This window comes from Propithecus coquereli, unplaced genomic scaffold (genome assembly GCF_000956105.1).
Source record: "Propithecus coquereli isolate 6110/MARCELLA unplaced genomic scaffold, Pcoq_1.0 Scaffold1, whole genome shotgun sequence".
Classification (NCBI taxonomy): Eukaryota; Metazoa; Chordata; class Mammalia; order Primates; family Indriidae; genus Propithecus; species Propithecus coquereli.
The window spans coordinates 11,065,728-11,093,606 of NW_012133857.1; the positions used below are offsets into that span (position 1 = coordinate 11,065,728).

The 27,879-nt window shown below is 40.5% G+C and overlaps 1 protein-coding gene across 6 annotated transcripts in view; it reads right to left on the bottom strand.

The window, feature by feature from the left end:
• MAP4 (microtubule-associated protein 4) overlaps positions 1-27,879 on the bottom strand; it is a 251,453-nt gene that overhangs the window by 25,305 nt on the left and 198,269 nt on the right. For all 6 annotated transcript variants that reach the window (XM_012662867.1, XM_012662792.1, XM_012662942.1 and 3 more), the window contains one exon: positions 599-705. In XM_012662867.1, the coding sequence (XP_012518321.1) occupies positions 599-705 (107 nt within the window). The remainder of the gene's footprint in view (positions 1-598; positions 706-27,879) is intronic.

Below are 27,879 nucleotides of genomic sequence, written 5' to 3' on the forward strand. Positions count from 1 at the left end.
TATATATTTTTAGTTGTCCAGATAATTTCTTTCTATTTTTAGTAGAGACGGGGTCTCACTGTTGCTCAGGCTGGTCTCGAACTCCTAATCTCAAATGATCCGCCTGCCTCGGCCTCCCAGAGTGCTAGGATTACAGGCGTGAGCCACCCCGCCCAGCCATTATCTGTATCTTGATGACATAACATCAGCCATATCCTACAGTGTGGCATTCAAATTTTGCAATAAGCATCAGTAAGTGTCTGAAGCTATGATCCACCTTAAAAATCTGCATTCCCTTTTTATGAATGGAGATTTCACAATCTATTTCAGAATACTTCTGAAATTATCCTTTTGGTTGTTGTTAAGGGAGGCAGAAACAACTTCTATAGGACATTATTACAGACATATAACAGGGTCAAGGACAGCAATTTTAAAGTTTGGTTTAGGCCACTATGGTAAAATGGGAACATAAAATATTTTCTAAGCAATTCCAAATGTGAGGAAGGACTCACAATAGCTCAGAAAAAAGAATTTTGTTCACAATTCAAGCAATAATAGCAGAAGATACTATATTTAAAAATTATAACAGTAAGAAGATAACCACCATTCTGGCACCTACCTTTGTTTTCTTCTCTGGGCTTGGCGGGAGCTCCTTGTTTGGTGGGGTGGTGATGTCATTTCCGGTCACACTCACAGCAGGCCGTCCTTCTTCGGCCCTGGCTATTCCTAAGGGGAGGGAGGTGGGAATTATAATAAGCAAATGTTTTTCACACCCATTTTGAAAATGCAAGGCTTAGCAAAGACAAACCACTAACTAGCATTACATTCTGGAAAAAAACCCACAAGGCTGTGCGGCTGAAATGTGGACAAGACTCCCAAGTTCTCATTGTGAGGAGGCTAGTTTTAGATTCCACAGATTCAAGGATCTTGTCCCTGTGGAGAACCAATCTAAGTGGGATTAGCACAAATGATCAGTGGAAAGAAATGGCTCTTAAAGTTTGGTTTCCCTTTCCTGGAGACCAGCAAAGGGGTTCTGTCTCCCAGCCACTAGCTCCTGGAGCACATGGGACAAAAACCTCTTCTACCAGAGTCTATCTCTTGGGATAAAGGTTGCCGAGAGATGGGGTAAGAGCCAGATGATCATTCAGTGTCCTCCCTTTCCTTCCTTTTCCTGTATAGAGGACGTGAGATTAACTTGATCTAGTTCTAGCAGTGACCCAGATTTCCAACAAGGCCGAGAAGACCCATGGAACCAGACCCATGGCCAGAAATAAAGTCTACTGCCTAAAGTAGCATAGCCTCCTCTCTGTAGAGAGGTACTCCAGATTTCAAAAGGACTACACCTGAAAGCATTAAAATAGCATGAAATTTATAACCTTGGTGAGGGGAAGGCCTTTCTAACTGGTACGAAGTCTAGCAACTGCAAAAGATAAGTTTGGCTAAAGAAAAATAAAAGTCAAAAGGCAAATGACAAACAGAATATTTGAACCTCATATTAAAGACAAAGAGTTTATTCTATAACTTACTCCCACAAATCAATAACTCCTAAAAAGGCCAATAATCCACTAGAAAAATGACCAAAAGAATATGAGCAGTTTATAGAAAAAGAAAAATGTCTTTTAAAAATATGAAAAATGTCTAATCTTAAATAGAAAGTAAAATAGAAAGTAAAAATAGAAAGTAAAAATTAAAACCACACCAAAATGCCATCTTAAAACTAGCATATTGTCAAAAAAGTTCTAAAATCTGAAAATAACTGTTGAGGACAATATGGGGAAATATACTCAGTAGGTTTGTGAACTGGTACAACCAACAGGCAGGGCAGCCTGGTAGTATCTCTGAAAATCACAAGTGCTAATAAAGTATAGTCCAGAAATCCAATTCTAGAAATTTATCTTAGAGGTATATTTGGACACCAGCAAAATGGCCAGTGTGAAAGGTTTTTCACCAGAGAATTGTTTCTGAAAGGAAAATACTGAAACAACCCAGAAGTCTGTTAATAGAAAACTGGTTAAAATAATATGGCAGAAATATCAATGCAATCTCTAAATCTGAAAAAATAAAGCATGAAGAAACTTTTATGACTGATATGGAATGATCTATATTAAGTGGGGGAAAAAAAGCAAACCGTATGTATAACATGAAACCATTTGTCTAGAAAAGGGATGGGGGAAATATACCATTGCAAATACACTTACATACACATTTTAAAAGAACCTTTGAAAGGATCATAATTAATGATTAAACATGACAGTGTTTGTGGAGGGGGAGGGATGAGACACAGTCCGGGGAGGTTAGGAGGCTTAAAAACTTTTTGAGAAATAAGTACAGATTCACAAGAAGTTGCAAAGAAATATATAGGGAAGGTCCCTTGTACCCTTTCACCCAGCTTCTCCCATTGTTGACATCCTACATATCTATAGTACCCTATCAAAACCAGGAAACTGAGACAATCCACAGAACTTACTCAGATTTTTCCAGTTTTACATGTATTAATACTTGTGTGTGTGTGTGTGTGTGTGTGTGTGTGTAGTTGTATACAATTTTATCGCATGTGTAGCTTTGTGTAACTACCTCCAACAATCAAGACACCCAACTATCCCATTACCATAGGGCTCCCTCATATTACCCCTTTATAGCCACATCTACCACCCCCCCTTCTCTAACCCCTAAATTTTTAGCAAATAGTATGTTCTCCATCTCTATAATAACTTCCAGTACTATGTTCAGTAAGAGTGGTGTGAGCAGACATCCTTGCCTTGTTCCCAGTCTTAGGGGGGAAAGCACTCAGTCTCTAACCATTAAAAGTATGATGTTAGCTGTAGGCTTTCTATAAATGCTCCTTATCAAGTTGAGTAAATTCTCCTCTATTCCCAGTTTGCTGAGAGTTTTATTATGAATGGTGTTGGATTTTGCTTAATACTTTTCTGTTTATGATTTTTCTTTGGACTTTGATGTGGCAGATTACTTTTATTTATTTTGATTAATGAACAGCCTTGTATATCTGAAATAAATCCCACTTGGTCACTGTGCATAATTCTTTTCATATATTACCGGATGATACTTGCTAATTGTTTTTTTAGGAATTCTTACGTCTAAGTTTATGAGAGATATTGGTCTAAAGTTTTGTATTTTTTTTTTTTTGGCACTGTCTTTGTCTGGTTTTGGCATAAGGATAATACTGACCTCATAAAATTGAGTTAGAAAGTATTCCCTCCTCTTCCATTTTCTGGAAAGGAGTGTGTGAAATTATTCTTCAAATGTATGATAAAATTCTCCAGTGAAACCATCTGAGCTTAGGACTTTGTTTTCAGGAGCTTTTAAATTATAAATTCAATTTCTTTAATAGTTATCCAGGTTACCTAGTTCATCTTGGCTGAGTTTCGGTTATCCGTGCTTTTTTAAAAATTAGCCCATTTCTTCTAAGTTGTTGAATTTGTGAGTGTAAAGTTGCTTCTAGTATTCCCTACTATGCTTTTAATGGCTTTAGAGATACACCAATTTCATTCTTGTCATTCGTGTCCTCTTGGTCAGTTTTGTTCAATGTTTATTGATTTTACTGATATATTTAAAGAACGAGCTTTTGCTTTATCATTTCTTTGCTATTTTCCTGTTTACAATTTCACTGATGTCTGTTTGCTCTGGATTTTTTTTTTTTCCTTTGAGACAGAGTCCTGCTCTGTTGCCCAGGCTAGAGTGCTGTGGTGTCAGCCTAGCTCACAGCAACCTCTAACTCCAGGGCTCAAGCAATCCTCCTGCCTCAGCCTCCTGAGAAACTGGGGCTACAGGTGCTTGCCATCATGTCCGCCAAATTTTTTCTATTTTAGTAGAGGCAGGGTCGTGCCCTTGCTCAGGCTGGTCTCCAATTCCTGAGCTCAAATGATCCTCCCACCTTAGCCTCTGAGAGTGCCAGGATTACAGGTGTGAGCCACTGTGCCCAGCCCCTTGCCCTAGATTTATTTTGCTCTTCTTTTTCTAGTTTCTTTTCTTTTTTCCCCCCCACTCAGACTGTGTCCTCTCTCTCTTACTCCTCCAAAAAGAGAGAGAAGAATGATCATTAATGGCAAACAGCAGTTGCTGCGAAGCAACACCAAGAGCTGGCTCCACGCTCTGGAGAGAACGCTGTGCCGCCTCCTCGTGGTTTCTATTTTCTTGATGTAGCAACTTAGATTACTGATTTGAGACCTTTCCTCTTTTCTAATGCAAGCATAATTTCCCATCTCAGCACTCTATAGCTGCATTCCACAAATTTTGATATGTTGTATTTTCATTTTCCTTCAGTTCACGTGTTAAAATTTCCTTTGGTAATTCCTCTTTGACCCATGGATTATTTAGACGTATACTGTTTAATTTCTAAGTGAAGGTTTTCTTGTGGTCTTTCTGTTATTGGTTCCTAATTTGATCCCATTATGGACAGAGAATATATTCTGTATAATTTCAGTCTTTTATGACCCAGAAACCATCTTGGTGAAATGTTCAATGGTTATTTGAAAAGAATAAGTATACTTCCACCGCTGGAGATCGCCCCCAAGGTGAGGGGGGACCCAAAAAACAAAGAATATGTGTTCTGCTGTTGCTGTTAGGTGAAATTTTCTATAAATGTCTGTCGGATTTTTGTTGTTAGATGGCACAGCTAAATTCTCTTATATCTTTACCAATATTGTCTAGTAGTTCCATCAATTACTTGGAGTGGGATGTAGAAGTCCCCAGCTATCATTGGCTTTGTCTATTTCTCCTTTCAGCTCTATCAGTTTTTGTTTCACATAATTTGAATCTCTGTTTTTTGGTGTGTATACATTTAGAATTGCTGTTTTCATAGTGGATTGATCCTTTATTCTTTCCTCTGGTATCTTTGTCTGATATTAATATAGCTACATCTTTAAAAAATATTAATGTTAACGTGATATATCTTTTTACATCTTTTTACTTTCATCCTACCTATTCCTTGTATTTGACATACATTTCTTTTTTTTTTTTTTTGTGAGACAGTCTCACTGTGTTGCCCCGGCTAGAATGCTGTGGCGTCATCCTAGCTCACAGCAACCTCAAACTCCTGGACTCAAGCAATCCTCCTGCCTCAGACTCCCAAGTAGCTGGGACTACAGGCATGCGCCACCATGCCCAGCTAATTTTTTCTATATATTTTTAGTTGTCCGATTAATTTCTTTCTATTTTTAGTAGAGACGGAGTCTCGTTCTTGCTCAGGCTGGTCTCGAACTCCTGAACTCAAACAATACACCCCTCTTGGACTCCCAGAGTGCTAGGATTACAGGCGTGAGCCACCACACCTGGCCGACATACATTTCTTGTACTTAACATGTACTTGGGTCATTTTTAAAAAACCTACTCTTCCAATCTTTGTCTTTCAATTGTAATATTTAGACCATTTGTATTTAAAATAATTATTATTAAATGTTAGGGCTTAAGTCTGGTATTTTATTATTTATTTGTTCCCTCTGTTTCTCATTCCTCTGCTTCTCTTTTCTTGACTTCCTTTGCCTTCCTGTCAGTTACTTGAACATTTTTTAGAATTCCGTTTTTTTCCTAAAATTTAAAAATTATTTTAGACATGGGATCTCACTCTGTTGCCTAGGCTGGAGTGCAGTGGCATGATCACAGTTCATTATAGCCTCAAACTTATGGGCTCAAATGATCATCCTGCTTCAGCCTCCCAAGTAGCTGGGACTACAGGCACATGTCACCATGCCCAGAAGGCATTTTAATATTTTTAAAAATTTTTAAACATTTTATTTATTTATAGGGTCTTATGATCATAGCTCACTGCACCTCCACCTCCTGAACTCAAATGACCCTCTTGCCTTAGCAACCTGAATAGCTAGGACTACAGGACTAGGCCACCACATCTGGCCAATTTTTCTTAGTTTTTGTAGAATCAGGGTCTCACTATATTGTTCAGAGTGGTCTAAAACTTCTGGCTCAAGCAATTCTCCCATCTCAGCCTCCCAAAGTGCTGGGATTACAGGCATGAGCCACTGTGCCTAGCTCCATTTTAATTTTTTAAATAATGTTTTTGAATATATTGCTTTATATGGTTTTCTTAGTGGTTGCTCTAGGTATTACAATGTACATACAGCCTACTGGTATCAAAGTTTTACTACTTTGAGTGAACTACTGAAATTTGACTTCCATTCCGCATTTTATTTTTTTATTTATTTATTTTCATTTATTTATTTATTTTGGGACAGTCTTGCTCTGTTGCCCAGGCTACAGTACTGTGGCTCAGCCTGGCTCATAGCAACTTCAAATTCCTGGGCTCAAGCAATCCTCCTGCCTCAGCCTCCTGAGTAGCTGAGACTACAGGCACCCACCACCACGCCTGGCTAATTTTTTCTCCCCCCTCCCCCGAAGCCTACCCCCTTCTAATTTTTTCTATTTTTAGTAGAGATGGGGTTTTGCTCTTGCTCAGGCTGGTCTCAAACTCCTGACTTGAAGCAATCTTCCTGCCTCGGCCTCCCAAAAATGCTAGGATTACAGGGGTGAGCCACCACACCCGGCTTAAAATTTGGTTCTTTTTATAACTTCTGTTTCTGTCCTGAGATTTTCTAGTTTTTCCTTTGTTTCAAGAGAATTCATAATTGCTTGTTAAAGCAGTTTTGTGAGGGCTGCTTTAAAATTCTAATTTTGTATTTTAGCAGGCAATCACCATGTTTCTATTTAGTATGTAGGTTCTGGCTATAGTTCTAATGATAATTTAGTTTTCAGAGCTCTTGCATTATAATTGTGGCCTGCTGTGTTCTTCTGGCTCTGTCGAGGCTCTCACTTAATCCCTGCTAGTATTGCCTAAAAGGGCTGAAGGCACTTAACTGGGCCACCCAATGCAACTAGGTGGAAACTGAGTGATGCCGGATCTGTTGAATGAAGAGAGCTTCTCCCGGCCTGTTCTTTGGCTGCCTAGGGCAGGGAGACATCCTGTTTGATCTCTGCTGGAGCTGCTGGGAGCAGGAAGCACCTACCTGGGCTGCTTTCTGCTGCTAGGGGGAAGGAGGTGAAGGAAACCTATCAAAGTCTCCTTCTGTCACTGGGTAGAGAGCTGCAAGACACCAGGCCTAGAGGTGCTGCTGGTGCTGTCAGCTGGTAGGGGACAGGGGATCGGCCTCCCTGTAGTTGCTGGCAGGGTGGATCAGGCGGCCTAGAGCTCCTGCTGGGTCGTGTCGAATGTACAATGGGTAGGCCCCCGTGCGCTCCACTGACCCTGTACCTGCAGGCAGAATGAGCCCATTGCTGGGTATAGTAGGGAAACAGGGCTTACCACCGGGTCTCTGGTGGGCTTCCCCTTTCCTGGTCCTTTGGCAATAGAGAACAGGCTTTTCTCTACTTGTTTTCTTTCTTTTTTTTTTTTGGTCTATGTTGTTGGTAATTCCAAGTTGCAATCCTCTCCAGTGCCCAGACAGGGATATATAGGAGATAAAAAAGAAAACCCAGGGGCCGGGCAGGTTGGCTCACGCCTGTAATCCTAGCACTCTGGGAGGCCAAGGCGGGAGGACTGCTTGAGGTCAGGAGTTCGAGACCAGCCTGAACAACAGCGAGACCCCGTCTCTACTAAAAAAAATAGAAAGAAATTAGCTGGACAACTAAAAATATGTAGAAAAAATTAGCCAGGCACGGTGGCACGTGTCTGCAGTCCCAGCTACTCGGGAGGCTGAGGCAAGAGGATCACCTGAGCCCAGGAGTTTGAGGTTGCTGTGAGCTAGGCTGACGCCACGGCACTCTAGTCCGGGCAACAGAGTGAGATTCTATCTCAAAAAAAAAAAGAAAACCCAGGGAATTCACTGCACTGTCACTCCTCAAGTCCTGAGATCCTTACCCGGTCTGTCTTCTTTCTACCTGTCAGACTCCTTTATGGAAGTCTGTTAAATTACTTCTAGGATATTTAGTTGTATTCACAGGGGAGGAGCAGGAAAATGAGTTGATACCATCTTGTCTTGGTAGGAGGTTTTCTAATGTAGAGCTTTTTGTACTTTTTGATGTTTGAATCACATGTATTTTTAGTCAAAAACTGATTATTTTTCTAGTTTTAAAAATGTGAAGGGAAAAAAACAAATCCAACAACTGTGTAAGTCTGGCAATGCCTTTTTTCTATCGCAAGTTGAAAGATTTTACCAAACGTGTGACTTGTTGCCATTCATCCCAGACCGCTATGGATTTTTTCAATAGACACAGGATTTTTTGGTAAACAATATGAACATTTCATGAAGTCTCACTGCCTATGATATAGACATGCAGTATCTCAAACTGTACAAATAAATGTCCCTGTGCATAAGCACAAACTGCTATCTTCCTCCCAGATGGTACTGTTTACCAAGACCCTCCTCCTTTGCCCCAGGTATACACCAGGCAATTGCTATAGACCACCACCCAAATGTCCCCAGAGTTTCACAAAAGAATGTCTGAAACGAAATTCATTAACTCTTTCACAAAACTGCTGTCTTCTATTGGATCTTTCCATTATTTGTACTACTACCTGCTGAGAAAACCAGGTTCAAAATCATACCATAACCTTTGACTCTTTTCTCTCGTACCTTCCACATCCAATTTTCAATTCCAGTTATTTTAACCTGTTATATTTCCTCTATCATGTCCTTAGTGTTTCACCTGCCACTACCTGAATCGAACCATCATAATAGGATTTTTGCCTTCAATTTTCTTTTTTCCACTTCATCTTATCTACTGAGAACAGGTAAGTCTTCCCAAAACTGACCTTGAGCTACTTTATTTGCTGTGATAGGCAGTCACCACAGTTTTCTGAACACAGAAGGAAGGTGGGGCATTTGAGTTTGGCAAGATTGGGTCCAAACAATTTTCTAGAATTTTCTTCCATTATTTCTTGCCATATATGTAAAGACAGCTTTGGAATGTTTCCTTAACCCATACTCTCTCCTCTAGAGAAGCCTCCAGGTGAGTGAAGTGGGTGGGTTTAAATGGCTAAGATGGCTTAAGAAGGCTATGGTACCTGATACACAATTGACTGGACCAAGCTGAGCTAATAAGACATACTGACTTGCTCACTTTCTAATAGGACTAAGACATGGAAATGGCAGTCAAACAACCTTGGGTCCCTAAGATAAACAGTAGCACGAAGCTGGCCACAGAGCCTAAACCATGGCAACCCAATGCTATTCCATCCTGGGCAGAACAGAGTCACAAAGGAAGCAAAAAGAGATGACAGAGGAAATACAGTTTCTAGAAGAGAAGAGAACAGAACACATGTGCAGGGAGAAGCAGAGGTCCCAAGAAAGACATACACAATAGTTGTAGCCTGGCAATACTTCCTACAGTTGGATTCCCTGAGATTCTTCTATATCCTGTCAATAAATACTTCTCAAATAAATCTGAGTTTCTCTGAGTGTGTTTCTGTTCTCTGCAATCAAATAATCCTCAAGGGAGTGTCCCATAAAGACACTAACATGAACTGTCTAGGCTTCATACCTTTGCTTATATGAGTTCCTTTGCCTCAAGTCTTTCCTTCTGCATTATTAGGCATCCTAGGTTTTCAAGGCCCGGCTCAAATATGACCTCCTCCAAAATGTTTCCATGATTCACAACACTCTCACTGTCTCCTACTAGATCATAAGTTGCTTGAGGACAAGTACAGTTTCCAGCGCCCAGATGGTGATCAGCAAATGGTAGGTATATTGAATGAACCTATCTTTATACAGTTTTATCTACACAGTGGTTAGCAAAGCCTGCATTCAAGCATTTATCAGGTGAATGGATAAATTTTTTTTTCTATCAGCACGAACTTCTGTTCGTTTGAACTAGAATGAACTTGTTCTAAAACAAAGAAAGGTCTTCATTCATTATTACCTAGAAGGTATATAGTGCTGAACTAGGCACCTGGAGAATCAATAAAAGAAAGACAAAGCCCTGTCCAGGAGGAGCTGACAATTCTCTGCCACAGCTAAAAATAAACAGCAGCATGGGATACCTGAATGCTTGTGATCCTGGAGTCATAAGAAATCAGAGGAAATATGAAGACTTTCTGCCCATCTCCAGCAAAAAAACCCACAAAAACCTGTCAGTCTTCAGGGGTCTTATTCTACTTACCACTCCTCTAGAAAATACCACTTCTTATTTTTAGAGAAACTGAGTAAAAATTTTCATTAAAATGTACTCTTTTTCAGGTCCTAGAAAAGGGAATATTTTTTACAAACAAAACACATGTTTTAAATCCCCTTGAACAAGCTCATGAATCATGGCCCTTTGCTCAAACTGGACTCAGAGAAAAACAAGCTTTTTTAGGCCCCCAACAATGAGAGCCATGGGGGATGGGGGATGGGGAAGAAAAGAAAGGGCCAGGAAGAAAGACAGAGAAGGCAGTCACAAAGACCACAACACTTAGCTGTTTATTAAGTTGCAAGTCTCTTTCTCTCTCCACTTTCTCTTTCTTCTCTTTCTTCCCCCAAATTCTCCCAAAACACATAGAGAAAGAGAAAACTAGAAGCTAGATTGGATCAAACATGAAGAACAGGAAAAGAATATTAAATAGCCAGCTTTAAAAGACTCCTTTTCAGCTTGAACAAAAGTAAAACATTCTCAAAAGCAAAACAGAAAACAGAGCTTCCACCCGGACTGTTGAACTTAATGAGAGGAGGTTAGTGCTGATAAACTCACTGTGAATCTACACAAAGTGACAGATTTTTCAGGCAAGGAAATCAGTCAGTTGCGATCGGTTGATTTAGATGCTCAGTAGTCATTTGGTTCAAACCAACGGGGAGCTGAGGGAGGGGAGGATGGGGGATGGGGTGGGCAGGATGACTGAGGTCAAGAAAGGGACTTCAATTTTTATGCCCACCATCCTCTGACCCCATTCCATCCCCAATCCATTCAGCTCACATCCTCAATCTACGCTATCTGTCATGCCAGCAGATATTCAGCTTGACCCAGCCAGATTCACTTTGTTCTCTTTCTCGCCTCACTCCCAGCAAGCTCCCAACACAAGGGAATTAAGCTTTCCCCAGGCAGTCAGACTCCAGCAGTAACAAGCTGCCTAATGCTTCTGCTGGTAATCTGTCACTTTGGTTCCTTCCTTGCTGTCTGCTTGTTCCCAATGGAGGCAAAATTTAGAAACATACCATCACGTGGGGTCTCTTCACACAGTAACGACAGAGTGCTCTGGGTTGCGGTGACCTCAATTTCTTTCTTCCCTGCCAGAGCCGTCTGCCCTGGCTGTTTCTCTCCTCCCTGGCAGACTTCGGAGCATGAATCAATTCTTCTTTCACTAATATCTTCCTGTCCTTTTTCCTTGCTGCTTCCTTCAGGAATTTGCTCCAGCTTACTATGGAGATATAACCCACCAGTGCCGAGTTCCTTCTTACCAGAGCCGCTGCTGCTGTTGCTGAAATGGGTCAATTCTTCTCTCTTCTCAGCCACTGGTTCCTCACAGATGAAAGGAGGTATCTCATTAGTAGACAAGATGGGCAGTTCCCCAGGGTTCAATTTGTAGCTAGCTGTCTGTTCTTCAGCCACTGTCATGGAGCGCCTGATGGCAAAAGCACCCGGGTTCCTGGGCGTGGGACTAGGCACTGGGCCAGTGGTGGGAGGCAGCAGGCCAGAAGAAAGCTCTTCTCGGGCAGGAAGTTCAGGGTACTTATCTGCAAGGTTGGCAGCTGGGGGAACTGAGAGATGAGAACATTCAGACAGGGCTCGGCGCATGGCCTTTTTCTGCTGGGGGGCTTGGTCGAGCACGGCCCCCTCGTCAGTAGAACCCAGTTTCTCCAACTCCTTATCATGGCCTCTGATGTGAGAGCTTGCATTCAAATATTCCTGGGTGAACTCCACCATAGTGATTGGTGGAATGCCAGGGGGTGAATGCTCAATAATGGGGGCCGGATGGGCTATAGTCGCCAGCAGTGGGGATTCACATTTAAACTGCCCAGAGTTATCATTCACCACTCCAATCACTGGGCAGCCAGGGGTGATGCCATTCTCCTCCCCTAGAGTTGCTTCCCTTGATCTCTGAGGGCCTTGAGCCACAGGATGAAAGTTGGGGTTCCAAACACTGGTTTCCTGCTCCTTAACGTATCGGGTGGGGGTGTCAGCAGCCCCAGGGAAATCCAGATGAGGCTGGCTCTTGGTCTCTAGTCCATTCTTCCCTGCCACCTTTCCTTGAATGGTAGTGGTTTTGTTTTTATCTGGCCCCTCTATGAGTCCCAGATGGAACTCGCCTGTCTTCTGGTGAACTGAGTTCCCCTCCGAAGGGTGGCAGGTTTCTGAAATCACATACCTGCTCTCAAGGTGACCCGAGGTTGCTTGATACTCCTTGTCCTGCACTTCAATGCTGTGCTCTTTGTCTAACTTCCCCTCAAAAAAGCAGAGCTTACTCTGCTCCAGGAAGCTGGCATTCTTCACAAGCCCGTCTTTCAGCTTCCCGTCCATGCTGACATTCAGCCCGATTTCATTCAGTTTGCCCTCTGTCCTCTGCCACTCAAATCCAGCTTGACTGACTTCTTTTGGGGAGTCCATTCGGCACTCTGCAGGCTTGTCCTTACCGAGCTGGCTGTACACGGCAGCGAGAGAGGCTGGCTGCTTGTCTGAGAGCGACATCGTCTCTTCCACTGCTCTCCCCCCTCTCGCTGCTGGAGCTCTAATACCACCTACGATCGTACAGAGCTGGCTGTGACATCACACCAAGTCCCCAGTATTCATGACAAAACCCATCTTTCCCCCAATCCTCCTCTCTCCTCAAGCAGTTGGGTGCTAAATGTATTTACCAATGTGAAAGAAAAAAAGGAAGGAAGAAAGAATGAATGAAAGAGAAAGAAAGGAAGGAAACTGCTGCTTTCTGCACAACGAAATGCTACCATTAATTTGAAAATGTAATTTCCTGTAAACTAGCACTCTGTTTGGATCTGCAATTTAAAATATAGTGTGGTGCCAATCTGGGCACTGAGGATAGTAATTAATCTGGCTGTCACCGATATAGAAACATATATACCCACACATTCAATTACCTGATACTATGCCCACCCTTTCACATTCACCCACTCGAAAAACTGTTTTAAAAATAAGCAAGACTCATTTGCCAATCCCCAGCTATAACTCCTGAAGAACAATGAATCCAGGAAATTGCTCAAATTTTCACTTAAAAATGCACCTTAATGTAGTATCAAAATTGCAAGCATTCATTTCTCAGAGGAAGAGTGGGTTTGCTGTCATAGCAATTTATCAAAGTCACTTGAAAACTGACTTGAATGGGGTCCCCAAAACCCAGTGAGAGTTCTGTCTATAGCTCTGCATTGTGGAAGAGTTTAATAAAAGGTTCATTTAAAGACGTCGATGATCAGGGCTTTAGGGACACGTACTCCAATTGTAAGATATTTGTGTGACAATATACCCCTTATGCTTTTATTCATGTCTTTGCTCCCCCTTGGTTCCTTGGGTCGCTCCCTCCTGCACCAACCCTGCTCTTTGTGGCCTACCAATCTCGTAGGTGCCATGTGAACACACAGGGACAGTTCATCTTCTTCTGACCTCTAGACTTATGGGCTCTAACAATCTATGGCTTGGAGTTTTTCCTGCCTATCAGAGCCTACTGCCCCCGTTTAACTCAGCATGGTCTTTTCCTAACCTGGGCTCTGAGCTTACGAATTGTACATTTGGGACTGAGGGATTCATAAAAAACATTCCTCAAAAAAAAGTCACACTGTAAGGATAGGCCATATTCTACTTTGAACAAAACTGATTTTTGTTATCTAGCCTGTAAATTAGTATCTTATACTAACATAGGACATTGTGAAATAGTCTATGAGGAATTCAAAAGAAATCTTTTTTCAAGATGAAGAAACGGTTGATTTTTTTTTTTTAAAAAAAGCCATTTGCCATCACCTGCAATGGTTTGATTACAGTTTTTTAACAATGCTTTTAGGAAAAAAAGGGCAGGTTAGGATTGTTCCATCTTAGGTCTAGAAAATATGAAAAGATTACCAAGGTCCAACCCAGGAGAGCTTGCTAAACTGGAGCCTCTGTCCCTAAGAACTTGCCTTTTGTATTCCTCTCATCACTCATATTATTTATTCAAGTCCCCAAACTAGAGTGCAGGAATCAACCTTATATGTCTTTTGCATTCACTTTAGTACCTGACACAGGGCTATGCTCATGGTCAGGAGTGGCAGTGTTGCACTGCTGAATAAAATGTGAATTTCCATTTAACCTTTGTCCTGAACATGAACTGAGCCTCGTGTACACTTCTTCCTTTTGGTCTTAAGTATTTTAGTAGCAATACATGACAAAGGGTGGTAAAGGTTAATTGGCAAGGAACCAGGTTTCTATCCTCTGCAGCAAAGCTCTTGATAAGGAAAAGGAAGTGAGGTATAACAAAATGATGGGGGTGCCAGGAGGATCATGATTCTAATTAATAACAGGAAAAAATATGAGGAGAGTCTTGGGAGCCTTGGGAATGAAACACAGTGGAATTCTGGCTTTCTTACTGTTTTTATACATATAACTGAATAATAAAGTATATGTAATGTGTGATGAAAATTATTAAAATCTGGGGTTGGGGAAGGTGGTGTTGCAATGCGGTCCAAATACACCAGAAGCAAAAGTTTGGAAAATACCTTAGAAATCAGATAAGCCTCAACAAAACCCTACTCACTCAAAAATTAGTTACCTCCCCCAAAACACACACACACACCCACCTCAATTTACTGACACCTTTTATTTTTGTGTTACAGGGGAAAAAATAATTTGGCTTAGAGTTAGAAGACCAGATTTTAAAATCTGTCTGTGCCATTCAATAGTTAAGAGTCTGAGAAATTCATTTAATTGCTCCTAGCTTTGGTTTCTTCATGTATTAAATGAGCGGACTCTTAAGTACCTTCCAGTTTGACAGTTTTTAACACTCTCGCATCTCAGTAAAATGGCTGAAACAACTATTCAAGGAATCACGGTCTGCTGCTATGTCCAACTCACGAGGTGATTTTAAACTTGGGGCTCCAGTAGCTAGTATGTTTAGTAACCCTCCTGCCTCATGTGAGGGCGCAGTCTGTTGGCAGAGGCATGACTAGGGAGTGGGAATGGTGTATATAGCAGCACATCTGAAGAAAGGGGCAGTCTGAGTTGGCTCTCATGTTCTAAAGGGGCAGAAAATGCCTAGGCAAAGAACAAGCATGGAAACTTGTTCCTTAGAGCCAAAGTATTTTTAGTTCTAACCAGCCTACCCAGCCCCACTTGTTGCCCTCCTCCCAAACAGCTAAGCCAATAATTTGAATTGCAAGTCCCTGCTACCTTTAAATCCCACATATCCTGCCTCAATGATCCATAAATAGCAGACTGTAAAATATGAACCAGCCAAAAGACCTGAAGCAGGAACTAGGAGAATGAAGTTGGCCAGTCACAAATGAGCACATAGTCCAGACTATAGTACATACCATATAAATCAGAAATGTGGTCAACTTGAAGGAAGATAATGATGAGGGCAACATGTAGCTACTGGACCAAGCAGAGGCCTCAAAGTTACAAGGTCCAAGAGATGGAGAGTTAGAAGAGGTAATCTGGGGTGTTAAGGCCAAGAAGTTTAAGCCCAGACAAATGGCAAGTATCCAAGACACCAAGTCAGCCAGAGGCTCAGGTATACAGATAAGCTTGGTGGTCACCCAGGGGTCTGAGTACAACAGAACTTAAGGAATTATGGGGATGACTTCAGAATGTGTCCCTCATATAGGTTTGAGGATTCCAATAATATATATTAAAGGCATTTAACAAGGTAGTTAAAACAGAAATACAGAATGTATCTACTGATGCTACTTTAAAAAAAAAAACAAAAAACTATGAGGCTGGGCATGGTTGGCTCCTGCCTATAATCCTAGTACTTTGGGAGGCTGAGGCAGGAGGATCACTTGAGGCCAGATGTTTAAGACCAGCCTGAGCAATATAGTGAGACCCCCATCTCTACAAAAAATGAAAAAAAAAAAAATTAGCCAGGTGTGGTGGCATGCGCCCTATAGTCCCAGCTAATTGAGAGGGTGAGGTGGGATTATTGCTTGAGCCCAGGAGTTGGAGGCTACAGTGAGCTATGATTGTGCCACTGCACTCTGGCCTGAGTGACAGAGTGAGACCCTGTCTGAAACAAAAAAACCAAAATCTACCACCACCTACAAGAAATACCATAGAAACCCTAATTTCAATCACTAATTAACAGACGAGAGAAAAGAAAAGCTAAATCTCAAAATCTGAGGCATTACCTAAAGAAAATAATATTCCATTCCTCAAATCTCTTTCAGGACAAGGGTCATTCCATTAAAACTGTACTGCGGCGGGCGTGGTGGCTCACGCCTGTAATCCTAGCTCTCTGGGAGGCTGAGGCGGGCGGATTGTTTGAGCTCAGGAGTTCGAAACCAGCCTGAGCAAGAGCGAGACCCCGTCTCTACTAAAAATACAAAGAAATTAATTGGACGACTAAAAATATATAGAAAAAACTAGCCGGGCATGGTGGCGCATGCCTGTAGTCCCAGCTACTCGGGAGGCTGAGGCATGAGGATCGCTTGAGTCCAGGAGTTTGAGGTTGCTGTGAGCTAAGACGACGCCATGGCACTCTAGCCCAGGCAACACAGTGAGACTGTCTCAAAAAAAAAAAAAAAAACTGTACTGCAAGGACACTGAAGTATGCGTTATAGTACAGAATCAGAATGCTGGAACTCCTCTAATAAGCCCCTCATTTTACAGAGAAGCAAAATAGGGTCCAGAGGGAAAAAAGTAAAAGTAGTTTGCCCAAGATCAAATGGTGAAAACTTAATGCAAAAGCCACATAGAAGATGCTGGGTTTCCCAGTGCTAGTATTCCCGCACCACTAAGCAAAAAATTAATCTTTGTCACTGGATGGCTCTCCTTTTTAATGGTTCTTTTTTAATCAGTGAAGAAAAGTACTTCAAGCTTTAATTTGCAATTGTAATTTTTTTTTGTGATCAATTCAAAACTCCCAAATACACAGTATACACACGTGTGTATATCTGTGTGTGTTTGGGGGGGCAAAAGCAAGTTTAAAATAAAGGAGAAAAAGAAGCAATGCATTTAGTTTCAGTGTTTACCTTGTACCTTAAGTATGGTCTTGTTTTCTTTTAATTATGCAAAGAATGAGTAAGGTGTCAGTGACTTATTCCTTAGCAATCCTTTGTTATTATTTTCCAGACTCCAGAAACTGAGATTTGTGTCAGTGGCTTTGTATACTGCCTCAGCACTTCGGGTTTCCCTTCATGCTGCTTTCGAGTAGGCAGGCAGGTCCTGCCTCACTAAGAAAAAGCGGAGATCCAGAGGCTTTTACAGAGGGGAAGGGACAGAGTGGCTTATAATTTGATTACACTACTGTTTTTGCAATGCATAACAAGAGATCATATGGAACAATAATTAATGACTTTGTTCCTCTCCAAATGAGGTGATTGCTACTCTGTAAATGATGGGGAAAATCTAGTACAGAATAATTAGTAAAACCTGAGGATGGACAGGTCGGTGCTCTAGTCCAAATCAGAATTACAGACATAATCTCACTCAGGAATGCATATTCATCCACAGGAACAGCTACAGCAAGGAACCCAAACCTCCCAGCCACTGTGATATGGTATGAAGTTAGTAGATGAGGGATATGTGTGAAGTCTTAAAAGGGTGAGCCTGCCCACGTTTAAAAAAAAAAAAAAGTACTTAGGAACCAGAAGACTTAAATTCTAGTTTCAGCTGCTATTGGTATTCCTTGTCTTTAGGTTCTATTCCTATTCATTCATAACTCACTTAAATGTCACCTCTGTGGAGTCTCTTTGACAACCTCCCCCCAATTGAGTCCTTCATGTTATTACAAAACTCTACCCCTTTTTAGGATTTAGAAACTATACTGTAATCTTTTTATTTATATGCCTTTCCTGGGAGCTTCTAGAAGACAGGAATGTGACCTATTTCTGCTGTGTGGGTGCCCAGCACAGTGCTTGACACACAGTAAATAAGCTCTCAAAAAAGATCTGCTCAGTGAAAGGATGGATGGATTCCTTTTACACTGCACATCTATATCATTTGACCTGATCTTTCCCATCATTAAGCTGTTTTCAACTCATCCCAAGAGGGGGCAATTTGGAATGTCCTTTGGGCTGACGATTTTGAGGTTCTATTCCATTCTGAGTCTGAAAAAAGTACATGAATTCCTGTGTGTCTGGTCAGAAAATAGTTTTTAAGACTCTTAGCAGACTTATAACGACATGTCAAGCCTCCAAGGGCTTTGGCACAGCCTGCAGGTCTTTGATCCCAGCAGATGTACTGGCAGATGTTTCTGTTTTTGCCTTGTGCTTGAAGCTAGTATTTAACCTGTTCAGGGCTTTGGTTTTTGTACTTGGCAACTGGTTTCTCTGCATTCTTTCTCATCAGTTACCAAGGCAACACTACTTTCCAGATTGACCAACTGTTCCTGGTTATTGCCTTCGGGAAATATTTCTAATAAATTATCATTATGATGAAAGTCAATAATTCTACAGATTACAATGACTGATGACATTCTTTACTAATAAAAGCTGAAGGTTGTGAAGTTACAATCTGGTTTCTTATCCCAAGTGAATGACACATGTGTTTATACATACATATATGCAAAACCATTTCAAAACCATATTCTCCTAAATTTTAAAAACATTTCTTATTACATGTTTAACTCAAGAAAATAATGATTCTCCCTGATTAACTTTAAAAAGTTAGGAAGCAAACGGACAGAATGAAAAAATTGAAGCTAGTAATTTCACATATGTGAACCCAAGACATTAAAATGCTTGTAGATGAAAAATCCTCCAAGTACAACTTGAAAATTCTAGGCCTTTGTTCTTTCCAGCATAGCATTGACCCTCCCATGGCCTCCCCCTAAAAGAAAAGAGAATCATCCAAACTAGGTAGAAAGAAAATCTCTTCCCTCAATTACCTCCTAGCATAAATCTAAGATCCTCTGCTTGTGGAGGACATAGCATACCTAGGAGCCTTTAGGAAGTTTTCCCAATCTCATCTCAAAATGTTTCACAGACCTGTTTCCCAACTTGCCAGTCACACCACAGTTTGCTACTTCTCAAATATTCCATGCATCTGTACTATGTCTTTACATAAGCTATCCCCTAGAATGCTTTACCTTCATTTTGCTCAGCAAACTCTCAGCCATACTTCCAGACCCACTCATACCCCAGAACCTCCCGTGTGAAGATTTCTCTTGCTCTCCTAGGAGGACTTGGTCCTTTTCTGCTCTGTATTCCCACAGTATATAGCTCATATGTCTATTCTCTCTCACCAGAGTAAATTTCTCTTATTAGAGTAAAATTGTGTGTTTATCTCTCACTCTGAAATCCTTGAGGAGAATATGTTTTATTACTCTACTTTTAGAATGTGGGAGTGATGTTACTTGGTATCTATTGAATGAATGGACTAAATACTGAAAAGTACAAATCATGTTCTGTGTTCAGTATTCACAGAGCAATAGGCAATGTTTATATGACAATTAAACTTTTGTCTAAACTTACACAAATTTTCACCATGGCTAAACAGTTTAAACACTAACAATTTCAATCTGTTAACAGATGAGATGACCTGCCTCAATGGACATGATACAGGTAAAAATAAGAATGGAAGTCCGCTTTACTATCCCCTTCATATTTTAAAGAAGTAAATATATTTGCAATACTGAAAATCAGAAGCTAAGTTTTTATTTTATCATTTTCAGAATCCCCAATGCTATTTGTCAGTTAGAGGGTAACAGTGAGGTGTGAGGGAATGTAAGAAGAAGAACCTTATTTTAAAGTAGGATAATCAACAGTTGCTTGACTCATTCCAAAGAATATTTAGATGTTCTGGCCCAAACAAGGTAATAGTAGCACTGACCACACCAGATTCTTTGAGGTCAAAAGAGTTTAGGATAGTGCTGAGTATACAGTAACAGTCAATAAATGGTAGCCATTTTTAGCTGTGTGGCACATAGAGTCCTAACAAATTTCATTAATATGCTAGTAAGAAAAAAAATCAGAGAATGAAAGGGCAAGTGAGAGGAAAGCAATAAAAAAAGAACTTCACAAATGGCACTAGTTAAGAAAAGACATTACCAAATGGGTACTTCTCCGGTTGTAAAATAGTAGCAAGTTCTAAGATTAAAAATGGTTTTTTCATCTGCTGAGCATATTTTATTTATGTACAAGGGATCTGAAACTGTTAAAATTCTGGGTTTATAAATTACTTCAAGTTTCACACCAAGAGAATTTCTCACCATAAACTGACGTTCCCAGCTGCTGGAAGACAGTTGATGGGCTCAAGCAAACTAAAGAAAAAGAAATGAAGCCAGATAAAAAGGAGATCAAGCTTCACTATGGCAAAGGAAGGGATCCATTTACAGGGATCCCTAACTGTCCCATTTATAATAAGGACATAGCAAGTGCACTGTCACTCATGATTCCACTTGGTTTCCAGGGGAACAACTAACATGGAGTGGATACTAGAATCCAATATGGATCATCCTTTCAAACTTGTGCTTCCCTTCACAAAAAAACACAGTCCACCAAGAAGTCTTTTTCTGACAATTCGAGCTTAGACTTCCTGAAGTATCTCATTAATCTTCCCTGCTTAGCATAACATGTATAATATGTGAAGAAACCCTCTACTAAAGTCTCCTTAAACTTGCGAGTAGCATGAAAACATAACAGGAGAGGAAACAGTAAGCTGGAAGAGACTTTAGTAATATATTCACTTACCCTACTTCCAAACAGGATAAGAGCAGCACAATTCATTTATAATTCAAAAAATGTCATTAGGCATCATGTATATGTAAAGCTCTATGCTGGGTGTTAAGAAGAACACATGAATAAATCAAACACAGACTCTGTCTGGAGGAAAAATGCTAGACAGAGTTAAAAGACCTAGATTCTAATCCTAAATAACCTCTGATTCATAATTTATGTCCTCATGATATATCTTTATTTCTCCAGCTATAAAGTGCTTAGTTGGCACACACACACATATATACACACACATATATGTATATATACACATACACTATACACACACACACACACACATACATATTTACTAATTGTCAACCTTCGTCTTTTTCTTAAGTATCTAAAACTTCTGGAAGCTTCTTCTGAGGCACAAATAAGGAAAGCATGGGCCTTAGAATCACATAGACTTGGATTCAAATTCTAGCTCTGCTTTGCCAGCTGTGTGGCCTTAACCTTGAGGGCCTCCTTTTTCTCACCTGGAAAATGGACAGAAGCTTTGATAGTATGGTAGTATGTGTGCATGTGATTTATCTACCTACCTATCCATAGATAATGAGGCAACTAATATTCGCTTAACAAATGGTAGGTGCTATTATTTTTATTAACACTGCTAATAATATCTTTACTACCCAAACACTGAAAACCATAGGTAACACCATATAACCGCAGGACAACTGAGGACAAGATATGTAAGAATCAGAGGCAATCTAGGAGTAGGGCAGTAAACATGAATGATTTGAAATGAGGAACAAAGATAAATACCAGTGATGGGCTAACACTTGAACACATGATAGGCATATTATGTTGTTGAATAGAAAACTCAGTATGAAAGATATCAACTCTCCCTAGGATAATCTAGAATTTGATACCAAGAAAAATACTGGCTGGATTTTTTTTTTTTTACAAAACTATATGAGCCATTTCTCAAGTTTCTATTAACCATAAACAAGCAAGAACAGTCAGGACAACGCTGTAAAAGAGTAATAAGGCAAGGGTGAGGATAGCCCAATTAGATATTAAAATCGATTTATTAAGTCAAATTGTGTAACTGAAGCCTGAATGGAAAAATCAACAGATCAGGTAAGAAAGTCCAGAAACAGACCAAATACATACAGGAATTTAGAGCAGGACAAAATACATGCAGTGGGGACAGATTATACAAATGATGGAACAACAAAGTAACCCTACCTCACACCTTATAAATGACATACAAAAAACAAAACTAAAAACTCACAAATAGGCAAATTGTAGACCAAAGATTCAAAATATGAAAAGTTAAAAATTAATAGATGAGAAAATATTTTTATAAACTCAGAGTGGGGATGGCTTTTATAAGCTTGATAATATACAAGTCATTAAATAAATAACACAAAATAAATCTATGTGGGAAATAATTTTTTACCACACAACCAAAAAAACACACTAGTAGAAAAAGGGCAAGGGAATAGGTACTCATCATGCTGAGGATAGGAATATAACTCTAGTACATCTCTGCAGGGAGCAATCTGGCAACACCTATCAAAATTACAAATACATATTCTCTAAACCAGAGATTCTCCTCTGAAGCCCCTTTTTATTATACATATGTACTTGCATGAGTATGACATTCTGTAATTATAAGGATAGTTTATGCATCTTGTTTCTAATAGGAAAAAACTGGAAAATACCTAAATATTATAATACATTAGAAATGTACTACAGAATTGTACCCATACAATGAAATACTATACAGCTATTAAAAAAGAATGAGGTCCCTTTCTTTGTATTGATTTGTAAAGATGTCTTTAAAAAGAAAAAAAGCAAGGCATACATCAGTAGGTATATATATTTCTCATTTATATGAAATAAGGAAATATATATGCCATTGCTTCTTTATACATAAATTGTCTAGAAGGGTATGTAATGACACTGTTAACACTGGCTGCCTCTGGAGAGGGAAAATTGGAAGGGGGTTAATGGAGGAAGGCTGACTTACATTTTACTGTATACCCCTTTGTACCATGTGAATGTATTAACTTATTCAAAAATTAGTTAAAAAAATTTAACTACTAAAAAAAGTATAGATTGTTCTTAGGAAAAAGGCATGATAGAATTTAGAGAAGAAACAGTAAATTCTGTCCAAAATCCATTACCTCTATTCAGACATTCTGCAAGACCCACTCTTAACTCAGTCTCTGAGCCTGGCCTAACCAAGACAGGGCCCAAAAAGCTCTGCAGCACCTGCCTTGCTTCCCCAAGGAGAACAAATTCTCTTTCTACATTTCTCTGGAAATATTGAACAAAAAGAGATGACTAGGATTTCACAAAATTTACACGTTAACCTTTGGATCACTGCTGAAACTAAAGAACTGGTCTACAAACCAAAACTAAAGGAATGGATAGAATGCTAGAAAGCCCTCTATATACTACCTCATTTTCTGCCTTGGTAATAGGGCAATTAATAGAAGAAAGATAAAAATAGAAAAGATGAGAATATCATATGCAAATAACAACCTTTAGCATTCTTTACTCACACAGAAAGTATTCCTTATTGGGTACAAATTCATGCACAGTACAAGCTTTACCTCAAAGAACAAGTCCATAGCATGCAGAACACAATCTCATGATGAAGCCTCTCCAAAAGCCTGACTTGTTACTAAGACCAATTGGTGTTTTTTTACTTCTGCAGTTAGTAGCTGCATCATGCAAGCTGGGAAACAGTGATTAAGAAATAGCATCATTTGTAGGCTGTTAAAAACCTCAAAGGCAAAAAAATATTTTTTATGAAAGCCATGATTAAATGTGTACATTTTTTGGGGAAAAAAGGCTACCATTTCTAAACCTTAAAGGAATCATCTTCTCAATCTCATTCCAATTACTTGTCTAATTAGAGCCTAAAAGGGTAAAATTATGAGGAACCCAACATAGGCAAGTTTTATGGACTAGCCCAAAACTCTAACCCACATGCAACTGTGGGCCAATGGCTATAGGCAACAAACTGGTCAAAGAATGTAGTTGTACCACTGCAAGAACATTTTCCACTACTTGAAACACAAATAGTCTGTGCCTACCAACGGTCAGAGGCTACCACTTCCTCATAAAGAGACAGATTGTTTTCATTTCATCTAAAAGTAATTTGGATATACATACATATTTTTAAGAGACAGGGTCTTGCTCTGTTGCCCAGGCTGGAGTGCAGTGGTGTGATCATAGCTTATTGCAGCCTCAACTGCTGGGCTCAAGCAATCTTCCCACCTCAGCCTTCCAAACAGCTGGGACTACAAGTGCTAGCCACCACGCAATTTGGATATTTAATCCTAACAGCATAAGCTACATACATACTGCAAAAAAGATCTCATGCACAGCTAGACATGAAATGTTTTCTTTTCTCCTGTGAGTCCTTATACCAAATAATGATTAAAATTTGGCTGTGAACTTTACACATAGGAGGAACAATTTTTAAAAAATGAAGAATAGTGGACGGTGGTAGGCCTTCTGCTAAACAATTCATTGTTTTAAACTCAACTTCCCCTAAAACTCAAGGTTCAGTGCTGGGTAAAAAGACATGCAACCAAGTTACCTGCCTCCTCAAACTGGACACAATGCATGCCTTGGCTGCAGAAAACACATAAGTAGTAGTTATAGATTTTCATGCCAACAAACCAATTATTAACAAGGATGATTAGAGTCTGATGGTACTGAGGCGCAAGCTTTTTGCATTTCTGATGATGACTCAAAAGCCACAAGCACACACATTTCCCCATTGGCAGGTTCATACCACTGGACTTCAGTTGCTTAGATCTCTCTCGGTCCTGGATTGTAGACTTTGGCAAAAGTGGAGTAAGTCCTCGGGACTTAGTAGGTCTCATGTATCCTTTCATTGGTTCTACCATTCTACTTTTATCTTCTTTCTTCCCTTCTCTCAGTGCCTTTGATTCTGATTTTTCTGTCATTTTCTGAGGTGCCTCCAAGATCTTATCTTTGAGTCCTGGAAGTTGAAGACCTTTGGAAGCAGTCATGACTAACTTATCCGCCATCCCTGAAGGAGGAGCTTCAACTCTGTCTGAGAAATCTGACTGAAGTTCTGAAGTTGACAAGGAAACACATTCCGATTCTGTGATTTTACAAGCCGGATTAATTTCTTTCAATTTATCCTTTTCATTTTTTAGAGGCAAAAGAGTCATATCCACCTCTTTATTCAAACTCTCTGGGCTCTTGGAATCTTTATCTTCAGCATTTTGGTTCTCACAGAAACTGAGCTTTTGTGCTTTGTCTGCCAATAAGTCAGGAATTTGAACTGGAGCAGAATCTTCCTTAGTGTCTTTCTCTTTGTTCACTGGATATGCTGGGACACTACCCCTATCTGCTTCTGGGACTTCGACCTCTCCTGGTAGGCTCTGGTCCTCTATTGACACTCCAGGAAGAGGGTGCCCTTTTGCTAGCTCTGTGACTTTCTCTATTGAATGCTTAGACGTACCACTATGCACTGACTCAGATTCTCCTACCACATGCTCTTCACTGATCCCTGATTCATTTTTCAGGGAATCAGCAAGCTCACCTTTATTCTTAAGACAATGATCTCCCTGACTGTTAACTGTTTCTATGGCTGCTGTAAAAGGCAGGACAATTCCTCCTGTGTTTGTAGAAGGCACAACAGCAGAAGGAGCCTTGGGTCTTTCTTGGCGTGGGCCTCCATCTTTCTTGCAGTTATCTACCATTAATAATTTAGGAATCTGGTCTGGGGCTATCTCTTGCCCACTTTTTGCCAAGGTGTCTAGAAAAGAATCACTTTCTTTTACTACTTGAGGAGTAGGAGTGGGCAGTTTTTCACAGGCTGCTGATTCCAGAGCCTCTAGAGGAGTTGACTTATTTATCAGCTCTGATGGTATTCTAGGACAGGTAAATGTAATATTTCTATTTTCGTCCACATAGCCCATTCCTTCAACTCTGTGGTCCCCTGTGGTTTCCATGGGAACATGTATTTTTGTTGCATCTATCTTATTCTCCAGAATGTGCTTTTCCGGAGAACTATTTTTAACCTTTTTACTTTTTCCATCATTACTCCTTTTATTTGGTTTGTCAGCCACTGCAATATGTCCCTTGGCTGCACCTGTCTTATTCTCCTCAGACAGTACTGAAGGAACAAATCCTGTCCCCTGGATTTGGTCGTGGCAGCTCACATCTGTCACCTTGGCAGCTGTTTCAATAATAGCAGAAGCCTTGACTGTGTTTGTTTTGCTCCCCACAAGAGTTTCAAGCTCAAAAGAATTAGCCTGAACATCTCCACCCTTTCTGTCAACTACTTCTGCTGTGGGTGAATCTGATGTACGTGAAAACAAAGGATCATGCATTTTGGGAAAAATGAGGCCTAATTCCTTGTTTTTGTGAGGAATACTACCAGCATCTCCATCCTTCCCTACAAAAGGTGGCTTAAGGATTTCTTCCTTCCTTTCCACTCTAGCAGGCTGTGTGGAATAATTACTTTTAAATTTTTTGGTTTTGCCTTCACTGCCTCTCTTTTTAGGCTTTTCAGAAATGCAGGGAGCTGCCTCATGATCCATCCAAAGACACTTTTCTTCCTTACTCTGGTTACTGACACCCATATCTTTAACTATAGTTCCTCTTTCTGTCCTAACATCAGAAGTCTGAGTCATGCCTGAATCATTTTCCAAAGGAATTAATGGCTGCAAGGTGTTTGACACCATAGTATGAGTCGTCTCCTTAGGCTCCCCCATGGCCACAGGGAGATCAGTCATGGTTCCTGGTTGCTTTGAGGAATCCAGCCTCAGCTCCTCACTCTTATCCTGATTAGTCACTCCTTCAGTTTTAGAGACTGGCTCACCTGGTACAAGAATGGCCCTTCCATCCTTCTGGCTATCCAGAAGGAACGGCAGCTCAGATCTTGCTTTTACCTTCCCAGAATTTGCTCTCACTTTCCCAGAACTTCCCCTTCCCTTCCTGCTTTTGCCATCACCTACCATTCTCTTATGTGGTTCATTCTCTAGCCCAGGGACCTGCACTAACACCTGGCCCTGCAGCTGCTCAGAAGCAATGAAACCAATCTCTTGACTTTGCTTGGGAAAAGCTTCCTTTTTTAGTTCTTTATCCTCTTCAGCTCCTTCAGGAGTCTCTTTCTGTTTGACATTCTGCAGTTTAGTTGTTTTACTTTCATCATTCTCTTCTTTTAGGCTACTTTCTAATGGATTACATGCTGTCAAAGTAGGTATCAAATTAAGCTGTTCTTTGGCTACAGTGGGTTTTAAAACTATACCTACAACCTCTTGGCCCAAGACAGGAAAGCAATCCTCTTTGGGTATGATAGTCAAAGGAGTTTGTACTTCGTGTGCAGAAATTTCTGCCAGGGGTCCTTTCAGATTGAGAGAGCCTATTGGCTGGCTTTTATCCACAGGAGCCTCCAGGAGGGGTTCAGGCTGTGGTTTGTACTCATCTTGCTTCAGTAATTTCTTGTCTTGGCTCTGTGGTATTGACTTGTTACCTTTGCCCTCTTCCTCTACTCCCAGCTTGGGCTGAGAATTTATTACAGTTTTTGGAGGTTCTTCTGAAGGAAACAAAGGAGCTCTGGGACCCTCTGAGACAAAGTTCTCACATACCAGTTTGCCTGCTCTGGAGCCAACTAAACGTTCCCTTTTCAAGTTTTCTCTGGGTACAAGTCCATATTCTGTGCCCACAGTGGTAGATTGGCTGGGGAGAACACCTGACTTTTGTGTGTCAGCTGCAAAGGAATGACCTCTAGGCTCATCTGCATTGTCATCATCCCAAGGTCCCCCAGCCCGGGGTTGAAAATATCTCTTTTGTTTTGGTTTCTTCTTCTTTTTCTTCATCATCATTGGTATGCCTTGTATATCCCAGGCCTCCCTGTCAAGATCCCTCTGGGGTTCAAGTGAGTCAACATGAATAGTTTTCCTTTGGTTCCCAGGCTCACCACAGGAAGATAAACCAGAGACCCAACCCAACTCAGATGAAGAGCAGCGGCTCAGCCTGGGATCAAGAGTCTTCTGTGGAGGAGAGCCTCCCAGCAGCTCAGGAGGGACCCTGGCAGGCTTAGGCTGGGCTGACCTGTGATCACTGGGTCTGCAAACTTGTTTGGCTTGTGTGGGAGGGGTACCGCAATACATGAAGTTGGCTACAATTCCAAACAAAAAACTCCTTGTTATTGTTTCTTTAAAAA